General features: G+C 40.5%; 1 protein-coding gene across 6 annotated transcripts in view; it reads left to right on the top strand.

Moving 5' to 3' along the window:
- Positions 1-307: 307 nt before the first annotated feature.
- Positions 308-15,116, top strand: part of SMAD2 (SMAD family member 2) — a 65,963-nt gene continuing 51,154 nt past the window's right edge. Inside the window, exons 1-3 of one of the 6 annotated variants that reach the window (XM_043514517.1) lie at positions 357-551; positions 10,100-10,159; positions 11,583-11,868. In XM_043514517.1, coding sequence (XP_043370452.1) covers positions 11,633-11,868 — 236 coding nt within the window. In that variant the 5' untranslated portion in view covers positions 357-551; positions 10,100-10,159; positions 11,583-11,632. Of the gene's footprint in view, positions 665-10,099; positions 10,160-11,582; positions 11,869-15,116 lie in introns of all 6 variants that reach the window. The other 5 variants (XM_043514516.1, XM_043514518.1, XM_038402286.2 and 2 more) reach the window with 5 other exon arrangements.

Here is a 15,116-nt window from a genome sequence, read left to right as displayed (position 1 = left end):
CGGAGGGCGCCGACGCGGCCGTGGGCTCGGCGGTGGTTGGCGTAGTGACGGGGTGGGGGGAAGGGGGCACTATGTCTCTCTGCTGGAACCCGCGGCCGCGCGGAAGGTTACTAGTTCGTTATGCGAACTCGGCGACCGCTTGGCGGAAGGATCAGCGCCCCGAGTCAGATTGGGTTGTTCGTTCTCCCCTCTGCGCAACCTCCCCCGGCGGGGAGTGACACCCTTGTAGGCCAATCAGCGAGTGCCGTTCCCTTCGCGCTGATCACGCGCTCCGTCGCGAGGGCTCCGCCGCGACGTTTCTCGCCGCCTTTCGCCGATTGGGTTTAAGGCCCGCCAATCGCTACGTCGGGCGGGACGGAAGCCTCTGTCATCCATCCACCGCCCGCTCTCCCTACAACTGACCTAAGGCAGAGCCAACCAACGGGGTGGCTGCGTGCGCCGCGTCGCCCTCATTAACCAATGGCGGGCGCAGTGGGCGGTGGCAAAGAGGAAGCTACTAGCCAGCGAGAGAGGCAGCGGTAGCGGCAGCGGCGCAGCTCGGCGAGGAAGAGGTTGGTCTCTGGCCGGCTTTGGCGTCAGCTAGGCTGGGGCGGCCTCGCCAGGCGCGGCGCGGCTGCTGACTGGTGGCCCTTGCCCGGGGTGCTTCCCCCCCACCTTTGTTGTGGTGAGCGGAGGCGGCTGCTGTGGGAGGCTTGGCTGGTGGCGGGCGCTGAGGGGTTGGGCCCTGGCTCCGAACACTGGGCCCGATCCTCTTTTGCCTCCCCCTCGTCCCCAGTAGGGTTAGCAGTTGGGCCCTGTTCTCCTCCCTGTTCCCAGGAGATGGGCGGGGGCGGGGGCGCCTGCTTCTGTGTCTCGGGCACCATCGGGCTTGTGCGGGGCTGGGGTCGCAGGTCAGTATCCTTTTTCCCCCCGCCCTCCAAAAAAAAAAGTCCTGGGAAAACGCTAGCTCGGACTTTGCCAAACAAAAATCTTTACCCAGATGAAATGTGGAAAATTGGAGCCTGAGAAGCCAACGGTTGTATAAAATTGCGAGCGAGATGAAAATAAAGTTGGGGGGGGGGGGGATGGAAAGTGACTTTCAGCCTTAACTCCAGTGGGTGTTACCCAGGGGTTGACCCTCTCTCCCCTGCTTGTAGGCTGAGAATGCTTATGCGCTTCATCTAGATGTAATCAAATATCTGTGAAGTATATAATCTCATACACAAAAAAGCATATCATTACAGGTGTCAGAAGAGCAGTCGTGTTAGTCTGTATTCGCAAAAAGAAAAGGAGGACTTGTGGCACCTTAGAGACTAACAAATTTATTTGAGCATAAGCTTTCGTGAGCTACAGCTACAGATGCATCCGATGGAGTGAGCTGTAGCTCACGAAAGCTTATGCTCAAATAAATTTGTTAGTCTCTAAGGTGCCACAAGTCCTCCTTTTCTTTTTGCATATCATTACAGTACATCAATTATAGCAACAACTGGGTATAACTGCAAATAGTGGTCATTTTTGCAATTTTGCAAAATTTCCACTTGTAGCATTGTGCATAAGTGAGGGGGGGGGGATAGCTGATAAAATTGTTTATACTCTGTATAAAGGGTGGTTACAAGGCTGTTTGAAAGTTGCGTTTGGGAATCAATTTCAAATCTAAAATCATTCTTCTTGTTTGTTATACTCTCTTACTTCACAAATCAAGCTTGTAGCTTTTAGGAAAATGTTCTTAACAATTACAATATGGAAGTTTAGCTAAAATCTACTCCGGATAGCTTTAGATATAAACCTTCACCAGACAAATCGTGTTTGCATATTGTGGGTGACTGGAAACATTTTCTTAAACTACATCTCAGCACTCACATAAGATATATATCTCTCATGCAATTTTTTTCATGCTATGATAAGGAGCTCTGAGTATATATAAATAATGAAGATACACTTGTATCAAGAAATGAAATAAGCCATTTAGATTACAGATTGATCAGAGGGTGACTTTAAAAAAAAATCTTAAGAGAACCTCTCATTTAACAAAAAGAAAAGGAGGACTTGTGGCACCTTAGACTAACAAATTTATTAGAGCATAAGCTTTTGTGAACTACAGCTCACTTCATCGGATGCATTTGGTGGGGGAAAAAAAAACTCATTTAACAAATGGCTGCAGTAAAGACAGCTTGATATACTTCCAGTTGTTTATAATTGGCAAACTGATTGTCAGGTGGTTGCACTGGCAAATTTAGCAAAATGCAAACTAAAGTGTGTGTGTGGTGTGTGTATATATAAGCCCCCCTCCCCGACAACTCATTTTTTTTTTCATCCCAAACTGATCAGGTTCCTGTAGCTGAGAGAAAGGAGCTGTTTCAATCAGATAAGATACTTGTTTGAAATTGTTTGTAGACTTTCCTTCATAGATGGTTTTGTTCCTTCCCTCGCATTAGAGAAGGAGAGGATTATATTTCGCTCTTAACCTGTTGCTTCGACAAATTATTAACTGTCTTGCGAGTATCAAGGGAGGTAAAAATCAGTTTGATACATTACTCTAGTTATAATCTTAAATTGCTAAGATTGCTGTTGTGGTATTAACTTTATCATGAGGTTAACTCTATAGTAAGTGAGAGTGTAGAAGTGAAGTTCTTGGTTGTCTCCCCCTCACGCCCCTCCAACCCCCCCCACAAACCAAACCAACTTATGGTGTACATGCTTAACTCAAAAAAAAAAAAAAAAAAAAAAACCACAAAAAAAGAAAACAACAACCCACAAAGGTGTAATATAGTATTAACCCTCAATGACACAATTTTTAATAAAGAATTTGATTTAAATCCAATTATAGGAATTTCAAATTGATGATTAACAATGTATTGGAAGATGTGATAGGCTACCACTGTACTGGATTTCCCTTCTGAAGCCCCATACGATTCAGACTCAAAAGTGCAAATTGAGCAAAAATGGTGTGCAGAATTTCAAACAATTCTGATAGCAAAGAATATCCACAATTCTAGTCTCTGTGTCAAACTTACAGCAGGAATAATCAACTCTAGTGTGGCTTATAATGTCAAATGGTAATTGAAAAGGCTTACACTTTGTAAGGGTTTAGTTCCTGTCTAAATTGACACCTTTCTCTCCCCCCCCCCCCCCAGTTGGTTTTTAATTTGTTCATACAATGAGAATTTCCAAACTAAAGGCCCTCCTGGATCCTTCTCAATCCTCTTATGTCAACTTGATCTTTCCAAAGTGCTGAACACCTGTAGTTACTATTGAGTTTAATTGGAGCCTGCAAATGCTCAGTATTGCTGAAAGCTTGGGAGGTGTAAATTCTTCCCATTTCTTCCTAACTTAAAAAAAAAAAAAAAAAAAAAAGTTTGGGAGACCCAACCTTGCAACATGTCTGAAGGGTAAGGAATTTGAGCTCTGTACCAGAGGGAGAAGAGAATTCCAAATTCTGTCTCAAAGAACAGTACATGTTGGAACTTTAGTTACTGTAAAAGTATTTTAGATTTTCAGATGTATTAACACGGCATTAATGGGTGCTGTGTGTAAATTCTCTGTAACTGAAAGCATCCATTTATGGGACTGACTTAGTAAGTGAGCTGTAAATTCTGGTTTTCAATATGGATGTAATTTTTTATCATAAAGCCACAAACTGCTTGTGAACTGTGCTGAGACACAAACAATACCTAAGCTTACTTTGCCAAAATATTTGTAACTGTTAATTTGTTAAACTGAATTGCTGCAGGTCATGCAATGGGATTAGTGGTACAGACAGTCCTGTGTTCAGTACTGTCTGGGCTAGAAGAAATTGAGTGAGTGCAGGTAATAATTCTCAATGATGAAAGTTGAAAACAGCTGGTTTCTTTGAAATGTCCCTGTAGAAAGTGCACTACACAGGCTAAGGTTTCATTCCTCTTGACATTTTACTATGGTTTATGGATAACTGACAATAGCACTAATTATACTGTGCTACAAGAGAGCAGTTAAGGGAATGATTTCTTTCTCTCTGAGCAGCTTAGGTTGGAACTTCTGTTTCATCAACAGATCTCAACTATCTATAAATGACTGAAGACTCGGTCACTTCAGGACTGTGTGTGTGTGTGTGGTGGTGGGGGTGCTGGGGAACTTTTTAAAGATAAGCCATAAACTTCATTATTCTATCTGTTGTATCCTTCTGTTACAACATTTTGTTGGCAGACTTTGCTTGACTTATATGAAGAACTAGGTGGGGGGTGTGTAGTTTTTTTTTTTTTAATATTACAGCCTGCATTGAGGGGGACTTCAATGAATTCTGCCTACTAGTTGTCGGCATTCTTCTGGTTTATATTTTATAGTAGAATATTTACATAGCTTAGCAGACTTTTTTCACTTTTGATTTCTTTTGTTTTGATAACTCTTGTTACTTCTAGTGGCCATTTTAAACACGTTTCTCTGTTAAACGTGCACATTAATGTATTTTTAGTAGTCAAACTGAGATTTGAATAGAAGGCATAAAAGCCTCCATGTACCAGGCAGAGCAAATATGAAAAAATACGTGCATAATTGCCATAGCATTTGGAACCATAATTCTGCTTCTGCTGAAATGGGGGGTGGGTGTATTTGTGTGCTTTGATAGCAAACAATGAAATTCTGATAAACTTGCTTAGAGTATTGGGTACACATGCAGTGAGTAACTTAAAACAGATGAAGTGATTAACTTAGTGAAGTGGAATCCTTGATAATTGCTCTTTTTGTAACCTTATCTAGGTTGCTAAAATACTTTTGCTCCCTTAATCATATGATTAAGGGTATGTCTATACTTAAAACGCTGCTACTGCGCCACTCCAGTGTAGCGTCTGCCTTCTCCAATGCGAGGGGCTCTTCTGCCCATGAAGGCAATCCAGCTCCCTGAGAGGTGGTAGTTAGGTTAATGGAAGAATTCTTCCATCAGCCTAGTGCTCTCTACATGGGGATTTAGGTTGGCTTAACAGTGCTGCTCAGGATTTTTCACACCCCTGACCGATGTAGTTAAACCAACCTAATTTTATAGTGTAGACCAGGCCTAAGATCGCTAAAAGTGACTCTTCTCCTTTCTCCTGCCTCCAGTTTTTAACACAGCATAAAAAAGGTCATTTCTATCAATACATTAAAATTCCTAATCGTTAACCCTAGCTTTCAACTCTTAACTCCCCATAAGACCTGACAATGTAGCTAATAAAACAACAAAGGAGAAGAGTTAGGCTTATGTCTTTAATACTTTAACTTGTATTAGCCCTTAGTATTTGAAAAAAAGATCTGGCTTCTAAAAACTTTCATAATTCCATAGTAGGCACTTGAGGCTCTCATAATATACCTAGAACGAAGGTATCAAGCTTTATAAGACTTTCTAAGTTGTTTCATGAAATGAATAAGGTAAACAAGCTGTCGTAATTCTCAAAAAAAGCAATGACGTGGCAATGGTGGCTCTTGAACTCTACATAGAGTGATGAGTTTTAACTTTCAAACATCACGGGGTAGCTGTGTTAGTCTGTATCCACAAACAACAAGGAGTCTGGTACCACCTTAAAAATTAACTTTCAAACACTTTTTTTTTTAAGGGTTCAGAGGCATGTACATATTACATAAGTGTGCAGTGTGTCAGGTAAATGGAGATATTAATGTCTTTATGATTGAAGAGTAGGTTAAAGTGTGACATAGCAGCAGGGTTGGGATTGACTTGTTACTAATTGGTGCCTCAGGATACCACACCTCGTGGTGCTAGGGAATCTAGAGGGATGACATTCATGCATCCTCAAGAGTGGATTTGCTTTGGAGCTTTGGCAAGTCACTTAAGATATGATCCAACTGTACAGTTTGCTTAACAGGAGATGGGGAATGTGCTTTGAGACTCACAGAAGCTACAAAAGTATAGTGTTTCTAATGATAAACATGTATTTTGGGAGGTATTTAATGCTCCATTGTATAAGAATGCAAAACTTGCTTTTAAACAGTGGGTATTTGAATTGGTGGTACTTGCAGAATTATACCTTTACAGTTACCCTTTAAGTAAAATTGTCTTAAGATGGGGAGGGGTCTGCCTTAAGCTTCAGCAGCTGATGTGAAAGCTGAGCAGGGTCCTTGGCTCTGCCACTTGGGGCACTGGCCCATTAGCTAGCCAGATGAAGCTTCTGACCAGATGGAGCTTGTTGGGAGGGGAGCAGCTTTAGAGCCATTCCCCATTGCCGGCCTAATTGGCTGAAGAGCTGAACTGGGGCTGGAACTGAGGCTATTGCTCAGCAGGCTGGATTTCTCTCTTCCAACCCCCTGCAGTGGGGAGGAGAGGGTGTGCAACTGCTCCACCTGCCCGAGACATAGGGTGTGGAAGAGGAAAATGTGGGGAGGAGGGGAGAGAGCTGAGGCTTTTGCTGAGTACATCAATCTGTTCTTGCATATACGGTTGCTGTTCAGAACCTAAGCAGCAGCACTAGAAGAAGGCAGGCTGAGTTTCCTATGTCATGAATCCAGTGTTGTATTAGATCATGGCCACTTCCTCTCCCTTATTGCATATGCTAACTAGTGTCCCAGAATTCCAGAAGTAGTGGGGGAAGATAATTCACATCTATCTGACTCTAGGGCTGAATTGTTTCTTTGGTATCCAACTGCTGACTATTCCTTTCTGGAAGTGCAAAGAGTGTCTTCAGATTAGAGGCTCCTTTCATTTCAGTTTAGTGCAAAATTCAAGTTTCCTACAATCTAAGGTGAATGGAAAAACTTTCACAAATTTTAAAGGCCATGTGTTCCTAGCAGAATTTAACAAATCTTCCTTGTTTGCGATACTAACGTGGCTCTATGAACCTGGAAATCAGTCTTTTGTTTTAAATACTCTTCCTTAAGATAAAATTGAAAAAAATCTGATTATCACGGTTTACTTTTTGCAAGCTTCTCACTCAGTACTGTATTAACATAAGATATATTGTAAACATTTTCCTTTGTTGAATGCCCTATTAGCCTACATAATACTGAAAGTTGAGGTGTTAACTAAATGATTTTTGACTATTGTCTTGCATATATTAAGCTTCAGTTAATTATGGCATTCTACTAAATGAATAATAAAGTTGATCTATGAAGGAAGGGGATAGGAGCTGCTGCTCCTCCCTACCCCTGTTTTTTATTAATTGAAAGGCCTAAAACTTGGAAAGCTTACTTTTCACATTAGAAAGTGAGGCTTTGTCTATTGTGTTTTTTCTATAAAAGACTGATCATATGACATCACAAGAGATGAGAAGGAAAATGGACTCTTAGCCTCTCAATCTCTTTTGAGCTCCACAATGAGTCTTCAGCGAGATTCTTTCTTGTGGTGCTCAACACCCTTGCTGCCTTATCTAAGGGTAAGTCTACCTCAAGTAGGCTAGCTCTCCTGGTAACCTGCGTTTACAGCACATAGCCTTGAGGAGCACTTGTTGTTACAGACGCATGGGTGGAGTGCTCCGTCCTGCCTACATAGCAAGATGGTCTCATACCCTTAGATTGCAATTTCTGGGCCATCTGCATTGCAAAGAAATGCTCTGAGACTCAGCACCAAGCCTGAATCAGTTGACTTGGGCTCACAGGGCTCAGACTATGGGGTGAAAAATAACCCTGTAGACCTTCAGGCTCAGGCTGGAGCGTGGGCTGTGAAACCCACTGAGGGGGAAGGGTCTCAGAGCCTGGGCTTCAGCCTGAACCCAAATGTCTACATGGCTGTCTTTTTAGCCCTGCAACCAAAGCTCCCTGAGTCGGTTGGCCCCAGTCTCTAAGACTCGGTGTCATGGGGTTTACTTTGCTGTGTAGACATACCCTGAGACACAACAAATGGCAGTCTAAAACACAACATGCAAAGGATGTGGAGAGGAACGAAATAGTTAATATAAATTGCTTATTCCTAATTTCCCCTGTATTTAGCTACTGTTAATTCACTAGATGCACTTCTGAAACACGCACAACAAAATTACTGATTTGATGCCTCATTATAGGGAGGGTATTCAATGTGTTGGGGTAGTGTCAGTGTTTAGATATAGCTATGTCAGAAGAGGACAAATTTTGAGGATGTAATGGTAGGAGCTTCCCTGGCTTTTTGGTACGGTTGCCTGAGCTCCTTGATTTTTTTTTTTTTTTTTTGTACGACACTGCTCTGTGTTCCTGGAGTAGCCTCTTTCCGTCATGGCCCTGGAGACTTTAGCGTACATATTTGTGGTGGCTTTTTTTTTTTTTTGGGAACATAGTTCTGCCATAACAGATTAGTCTCCCCAACATGTGATGAGATCCAGTACCTCCTGTTCAGACCATGCTAGAGCTCGTCTGCGAATCCGGGACTGCGTGGTCTCTTGTGATAGTGGACTGCATGGACGACTGTGCTGATGGTCACCTGTGCTGATGGTGACCAAACAGGAAATTCAAAAGTTCCCTGGGCTTTTACTGCCAACCTGGCTAGTGCATCAGAATTGAGAGTTGTCCAGAGTGGTCACAAGGGAGCATTCTGGGATAGCTCCCGGAGGCCAATAACATTGAATTGTGTCCACAGTACCTGTAACCCGGAACTATGATCTCTATTTTAGTGCTACTCCACTTGCCGAGGTGGAGTACAGAAATCTGATTAAAGAGCTCTTTAAATAGGGAAAAAAAGGTTTGGTTGTGTGGATGGAATCAGTTTTATTTCAGAGTAACTTGGCTAATTCCGAAATAACCGCGTACTGTAGACCAGGCCTTGGAGGCAAACAAGAGTATGTAAGATAATGAATTGAAAGTAGGTTGTTTGCCCACTGACTTGTAACACAAGAGCAAGGGAATATTCAGTGCCTTGAAAGGTAGGATACATTGGTTTAAATCAAAGCAATTAAAATTGGTGATTTTTATCACGATTTAAATCAGCAAGCAGAAAACCTTGATGTAAATCATTGTTTTTGGTCTTATTTTGCATGTGTATTTTTTCCCCTAAAGAGAGGTTGATTCTCTTTTTGGTGTAACCAAAAAGGTATTGATTTGCAAATAAATACAGCCTTTATGCTAAATTTTGGTGCTTCTTTTGGGTAACCAGGACAACTACACTCATTCGTGTAGTATATAACTTAGTTTACTTTTATTCAGATTTTAACCTTTTTAGAATTTATTTTGTTAAATAGTGAATGGATTTTTATTGTAGTTTCTATCTAATTGGATAGAAATAAACTCTCAAATACATGAGAAGAACACTTTAAAACTCTTATTAAATAAAACTATCTTAAATGTGCCAAACTTTTTTAATCCATCAGAGCTATGGTTTGCATAGCTAGCTAACTGATTGAAACAAAGGAAATGGTTAATGAATTGAACAGGTTGTTTCTGGTGGTCCTATTCAAGATTTTAGAACGTGTAGATCTTATCCTTGCACCTAATTTTTAGGCATATGTTGGAAGAGGAAAACAAGATTTCCTGTCTTAAGCTCCCTATTGATTTCTTAACTTTGAATGAACTAGTCATTGAATTGAACTAGTTGAATAAACTGAAGAGATTCTCTTGGCAACTGCAACAGAATGTATAGCTGTCAAAACAGCTGCTTTAATACTTCCACAAGCTCTGGTTCCTGGTGCTTAGCCTATGACTCCCAGCAATTCTGTGGTTTGACTTTCTTTAAAACTTCAGCAGCAAACATATATTGCTCAATATTATTTTAAATTATTAGTCTAGTAAATTTAGGCTTTAACATCTTCATATATACTTTTCTTATACAGAGCTCAGTGTGTACAAGCCAAAGTTTGAAGAGGGGGGCAGGTTCTCCTCAAATAAATCTATTTTCCTCAATGAAGTCAGTGGAGCTAGTCAATGATACATGTGTAACTAAGATTGTAATTTATATTAAGTGTTGAGAAATTGTTTGATCCTGGTGAATATTCCCCAGGATCAGTGTTCAAAACTAACTTGCATGTTCAGTGAAAGCAACAGTTCTCTGTATTCCTGTAAACTCACTTTTTTTTTTTTGAGATGTGAAGCTTTCATATTGAAGCATGAAATCAAACAAATATGGTTGATAGCTCACATGGGAGAGATCTTGATTTTAAGTAAAATCAGTTTCCCCCAGTATAAGGGAAGTGGTTGTGCATGCAAGCACTGGTTGGGGATGTAGATTATCTTAAAACCTCCGATTTAGTGGACTGATTTTTAGGTTTGGGAGCCAGGAGGAAATACTGAAGTCCCACAGCTCTCTGTGAAGTAAACATTACAGGTGAGGGAACTGACAGTTAAGCGGTTTGTTGACATTCAAACAGCAAGTCCCTGCTGGAAACGCAATTGGAGCCTGTAGCTTCTGACTTTCCAGTCCCATGATTTATTCACAAGACTGCTGTCCTTAGGAAAGTCACAGCACTTGTTTGTCTCCCCCACCTGCCAAACTATGAAGTTGGTTCTGAATTTATATGGATTATCCAAAATTACTAAACAATAATAGAAATTAAGAATTCTTTACAACAGTTAAAGCAGAGATAAAATAGTCAAATGGCATCAGTCAGGGTGACTTCTAAGTAAGGCATGTATTTCAGTGTCCTTTCCAGTCTTACAGCTATATAAACCCACAGACATCCTGTTGACTTTTCTGAACTGATAGCAAATATGAGATGAAAGACTGTATGATGCAAAAATAGATCTAATTACTTCTGTTGCAAACACCAATGGACAAAAGCTTGAATACAAATAAAGTTCTTGGTATTCTTACTGAATTTTGGAAGACTTCATTGCCAATGTTTACACACTTCAAATAGCTTGCAGAAAACCAGTACTATGCCTCCCCTGTTAGATGTCAGTTTAAAACAAAACAAAAAAGTAATTTCAAATTGACGGCATCTCGTGTGCAAATAAAATTTGGTAGTCACTTATTCTGGTATGGCAGCAAATGGCTAGCTAAAAAGTTGGCAGAAGACTTCTTCTAAGCAACAATGATCGAGTGACATGTCCAAGTCACGAATTAAGTCAGTCATGTCTTACTCCAAGCTGGACAAAATGTGCACCGTGGTATATATATCTGTCAAATTATCAAAATTTAAAGTGAACAAATGAATTGGGTTTGCATAATCTGCTCAGTTTGGAGGATTATCCTGTACTGTGTCCACTTAGTACCATCTAGATGAGTCGCTCTCTTTTAAAAACTATTGTATTGAACTGCTAACTAAAATGAATGGATTAACTTTTTTAATAACTTGAGCAGTATCACAAGTGGGGAAAACTATAGATCTGATGCAAAAATTTTCTGCACTAGTCACAGGCAAGTTGTGTTAGAACAAGACATTTTTTCTGTTTAAAGCCCTTGCTTTTTTTTTTAAACTGCTGAGCACAGATGTGTAGTATGTATTGTGAGTTGTAGAACTTTCACAATACAGTATAGGTACATGGTGTGGGTTTGCGGGGAGAGGATGGATAGCTTGCTACCGCTTGCATATTGGGGGTGGGGGAAGAAGGAGAACTTGTACCTGACTGGAATCTAGTCTGTGAAGCTAACATAGAAAGTTAATGTCTTCTAGTTAAAAAACTTCAATTATTGGACTAGGCATTCTAGAACTTCCCCAAGTTCTGCTGCCTTTGGGGATAAAGAGTCTTACCAAGGCATCTGCCCCACTAAAAACTAGGTGTTAATGTATCATTCTTTCTTTCCCTAGATTGGATAGGGAAGCTAACTTACTGGACACAAAGTGCTGTTTCGGAGAACATGTCATCCATATTGCCATTCACTCCACCAGTTGTGAAGAGACTGCTGGGGTGGAAGAAATCAGCTGGTGGTTCTGGAGGGGCTGGTGGTGGTGAGCAGAACGGTCAAGAAGAAAAATGGTGTGAGAAGGCAGTGAAAAGCTTGGTCAAGAAACTCAAGAAAACAGGGCAACTAGATGAGCTTGAGAAAGCAATCACCACTCAGAACTGCAATACAAAATGTGTTACAATACCAAGGTAAGTGCTGTCTGGTTTGAAATTATTTCAAACTATTTAACGAGTGACTGATTAGACATCTATTTTAAAATCCTCCCTACAGAACATTAACATGCTTCAAAATATTTAACTTTTTTCTTTGAAAACTAGTAGCTTAACATGGTCTAGCAGTGCTTATTTTAACCTTTACAGTTGAACAATGTTCTTCATAAAGTCTCTAAATCTTCAATAGGACAAATATTTTAAGACATGCCAATTAAAATTACTATCTTGATCCCCACTTTTATGCAGAATGGTTCTGTGAGCTTGTTAGTTTTTAGCATTTTCTTTGATTCTTTCAGTTAACAGCCCTGGAAGGGCCTACAGAACCTGCACTTCTAGTGTAAAATTGACTGTTTTTCCTTGGTCAACACTTCAGTCAGCTAATTGTGTGTAAAGGTCATCTTTAGGTGTGTGGTAAACTCATGTCAGTTGTAGAATCTGCAGTGCTCACACCCCCTCTTGGATGGGAAATCTCGTATGCCCTGAGGCATTTTTGCTGTGAGAACAATTTACTGTGTACTTCTTCTCTGTTACCAGTTAATTAAGTTAATTCCTCTTAACTTGGAGTACATTTCTTCTGCTTTATATTGATATATATAAATGAATTACTTGCATTTCTTCCTCTTTGACTTTCTCAGCTTTATTCGTAGCAGCTCCTGTGTGAAAGGATTATACTTCGTTGTAGATCCATATCGTGCATTATACCACTGAGGCATGTGCGTTATTTTCATTAAAGTCTTTTCGGAAAGTAAATATGGGAGCAGTTCTTGGGTGCCTTGTCTGTCTTTTGAAAAACTTACTACAGGATCTTACAAAATGGGAACTCTCTAGGCACATATGAGCTATATTAAGACTAAGGAGCTGCTTAAGCAAGAGTGTTGCTCCTGTTTTTGAGAGATTGAATTCTGTTTAGGTCGTGGGCTGGGATAAACTTAAAACTGCATACAGACCTTAATGAACAGTAGAACTTTGACTGTTAATGGATGGCTTTCACACCTCAAGGGCAGATTATAGTCATTGTCGTAATAGCTTTAACATCCCTTGTTGCATATGGCATAGCCTTTTGGGAAAAGATGTTTACTTTTTAGCGCTACTACTATTTTTGCCCCCATTCTTCTTTCTTCCCTGCAGCAACTCACTTCTGTGGACTTCATTCCCATCCCCTTCCTCATGCAATCTAGTCTAATGAAATTAAATATATATTGCAGACGTGTTCTCTATTGGCTTTAGTAGGCTGGGGTAGAATTCACACCCTTTGGAGCAATTAGGTTAGTTTTTAGGATATCTGTTTGCAAATTGGCAATCAGTTAACATTTGGAAAGTTCTGCTACCACAAAGCCTAGAATATAATTTTTTTTTAAATGAAAGCGTAGATTCTTTAAAAGCTATGTATAAGTTTATATATAAAGCTTATGCTCTAATAAATTTGTTAGTCTCTAAGGTGCCACAAGTACTCATATTTCTTTTTACAGATACAGGCTAACATGGCTGCTACTCTGAAACCTCTAAATTAGCTCTTAGCACTCAAGAAAGAGATCCTGGAGTTACTGTGGATGTTTCTAAGAAAACATCTGCTCAATGTGCAGCACCCGTCAAAAAAGCTAACCATGTTCGGAACCATTAGGAAAGGGATCAATAAGACAGAAAATACAATGTCCCTGTCTAAATCTACAGTATGCCTACATCTTGAATACTGCATGCAGTTGTGGTTGCCCCCTCTCAAAAAAGATACTAGAATTGGAAATGGAGCAGAGCAGGGCAGCAAAAATGATGAGGGGGTACAGAAGATCTTCTGTATGTGGAGAGAGTGAAAAGACTGGAACTAATTCTCTTGGAAAAGAGACAACTAAGGGGGAGTATGATGGGGTCTATAAAACTTTGAATGGTGTGGAAAAAGTAGACAGGGAAGCGTTTGCCTCATCACATAACTCAAGAACTAGGGTTTACCCAATGAAATTAATGTAAAGAAGTACTTCACACAACACGCAGTCAACCTGTGGAACTTGTTGCCAGGGGATTTTCTGAAAGCTGAAACTATATAATTTGTTTCAAAAAAGAATTGGAGTTCATGGTGGGTTGGTCAGTCAATGGCTTAACCAGGATTGTCAGGGATGCAATTCCATGCTCTGGGTGTCCCTAAGTCTCTCACTGTGAGAAGCTGGGATGACAGGGGATGATGGATCACTTGATTGCCCTCTGATGCATCTGGCACTGGCCAGTGCCAGAAAAGAGGGTATTGGGTTGGCTGGATCATTGGTCTGACCCAGTATGTTCCTGTGTTCTTAATCTTTTGTTCCCGTAAGCAGTTGTCATATCAAATTGAAGTGCAGTTTCTGTATTACTGATCCCTGGAATATTCAGAATGTTCCAAGTCTGTTCTTCAGAGTACTGCCTCTGTGCCTCCTTGTTGCCCTAGCACATCAACTCAAAACTCACTGGGAAATAGCATCCATGCACTCAACATCGTCTTTGCTTGTCTGACTGTAAAAATAAATTAAGACTGATGCAAACAGCTGCTTGAGCCCTTCTGACTACTTTAGGAGTAAGAATCTGGAACCCAGAGAGATGTTCCAGTCTTCTCTATTACTGTTTAGTTTTCTAAACCCAAGTTCTGTGAAGTACATGTGGCCCCTTCACTTCTGGGGCTAGAAGATTGCAGGCTTACAGGCATTGAGGGTGCTCCACTATCAGAAATGTATTCCTTACTGGAAATACCTCAGGTCACCCAACCTACTAAATATGGTCATCTTAGAGTAGCAGAACACTGCAGTTGCTGAGATGTCTGAATCAAAAAAACTAGAAGACTATATTAAAACTTCTGAATAAGAATTAGTCTCTTTTTTTTTTTTTAAAAATTGACATTCTGAATTCAGCTGTTCTGTCTTCTGTGATCTCTACCACTACAATGTTAGTTTTTCACTGCAGTGAATGGTAACAGCCTCCTCTGCAGAATTCGAGTTAGAAATCTTGATCTTCAACTTTAAATTGGGGAATCGGATGACTGCCTCTTTATACACTGATCTGTAATGTGGAGGAAAAGCTGGATGATCATGAGGGGGACGTCAGCTTTAATGATATATGCTGAAGGTCTCATGCGGTCAGTACTAAAACATCTTTGGAATTTCTAAACATTATAGATGTTTCCTTATGCAAAACATGTTGTAGCCAACACAGGGGAATTCTTTTAGACCTTGTCTTAGCAGATAAATAGTAACTGATCAGTTAAA

This window comes from Dermochelys coriacea, chromosome 5, assembly GCF_009764565.3.
Source record: "Dermochelys coriacea isolate rDerCor1 chromosome 5, rDerCor1.pri.v4, whole genome shotgun sequence".
Classification (NCBI taxonomy): Eukaryota; Metazoa; Chordata; order Testudines; family Dermochelyidae; genus Dermochelys; species Dermochelys coriacea.
The sequence above is the reverse complement of the archived record's forward strand: the minus strand, read 5'-3'. Positions and strand labels throughout refer to the sequence as shown.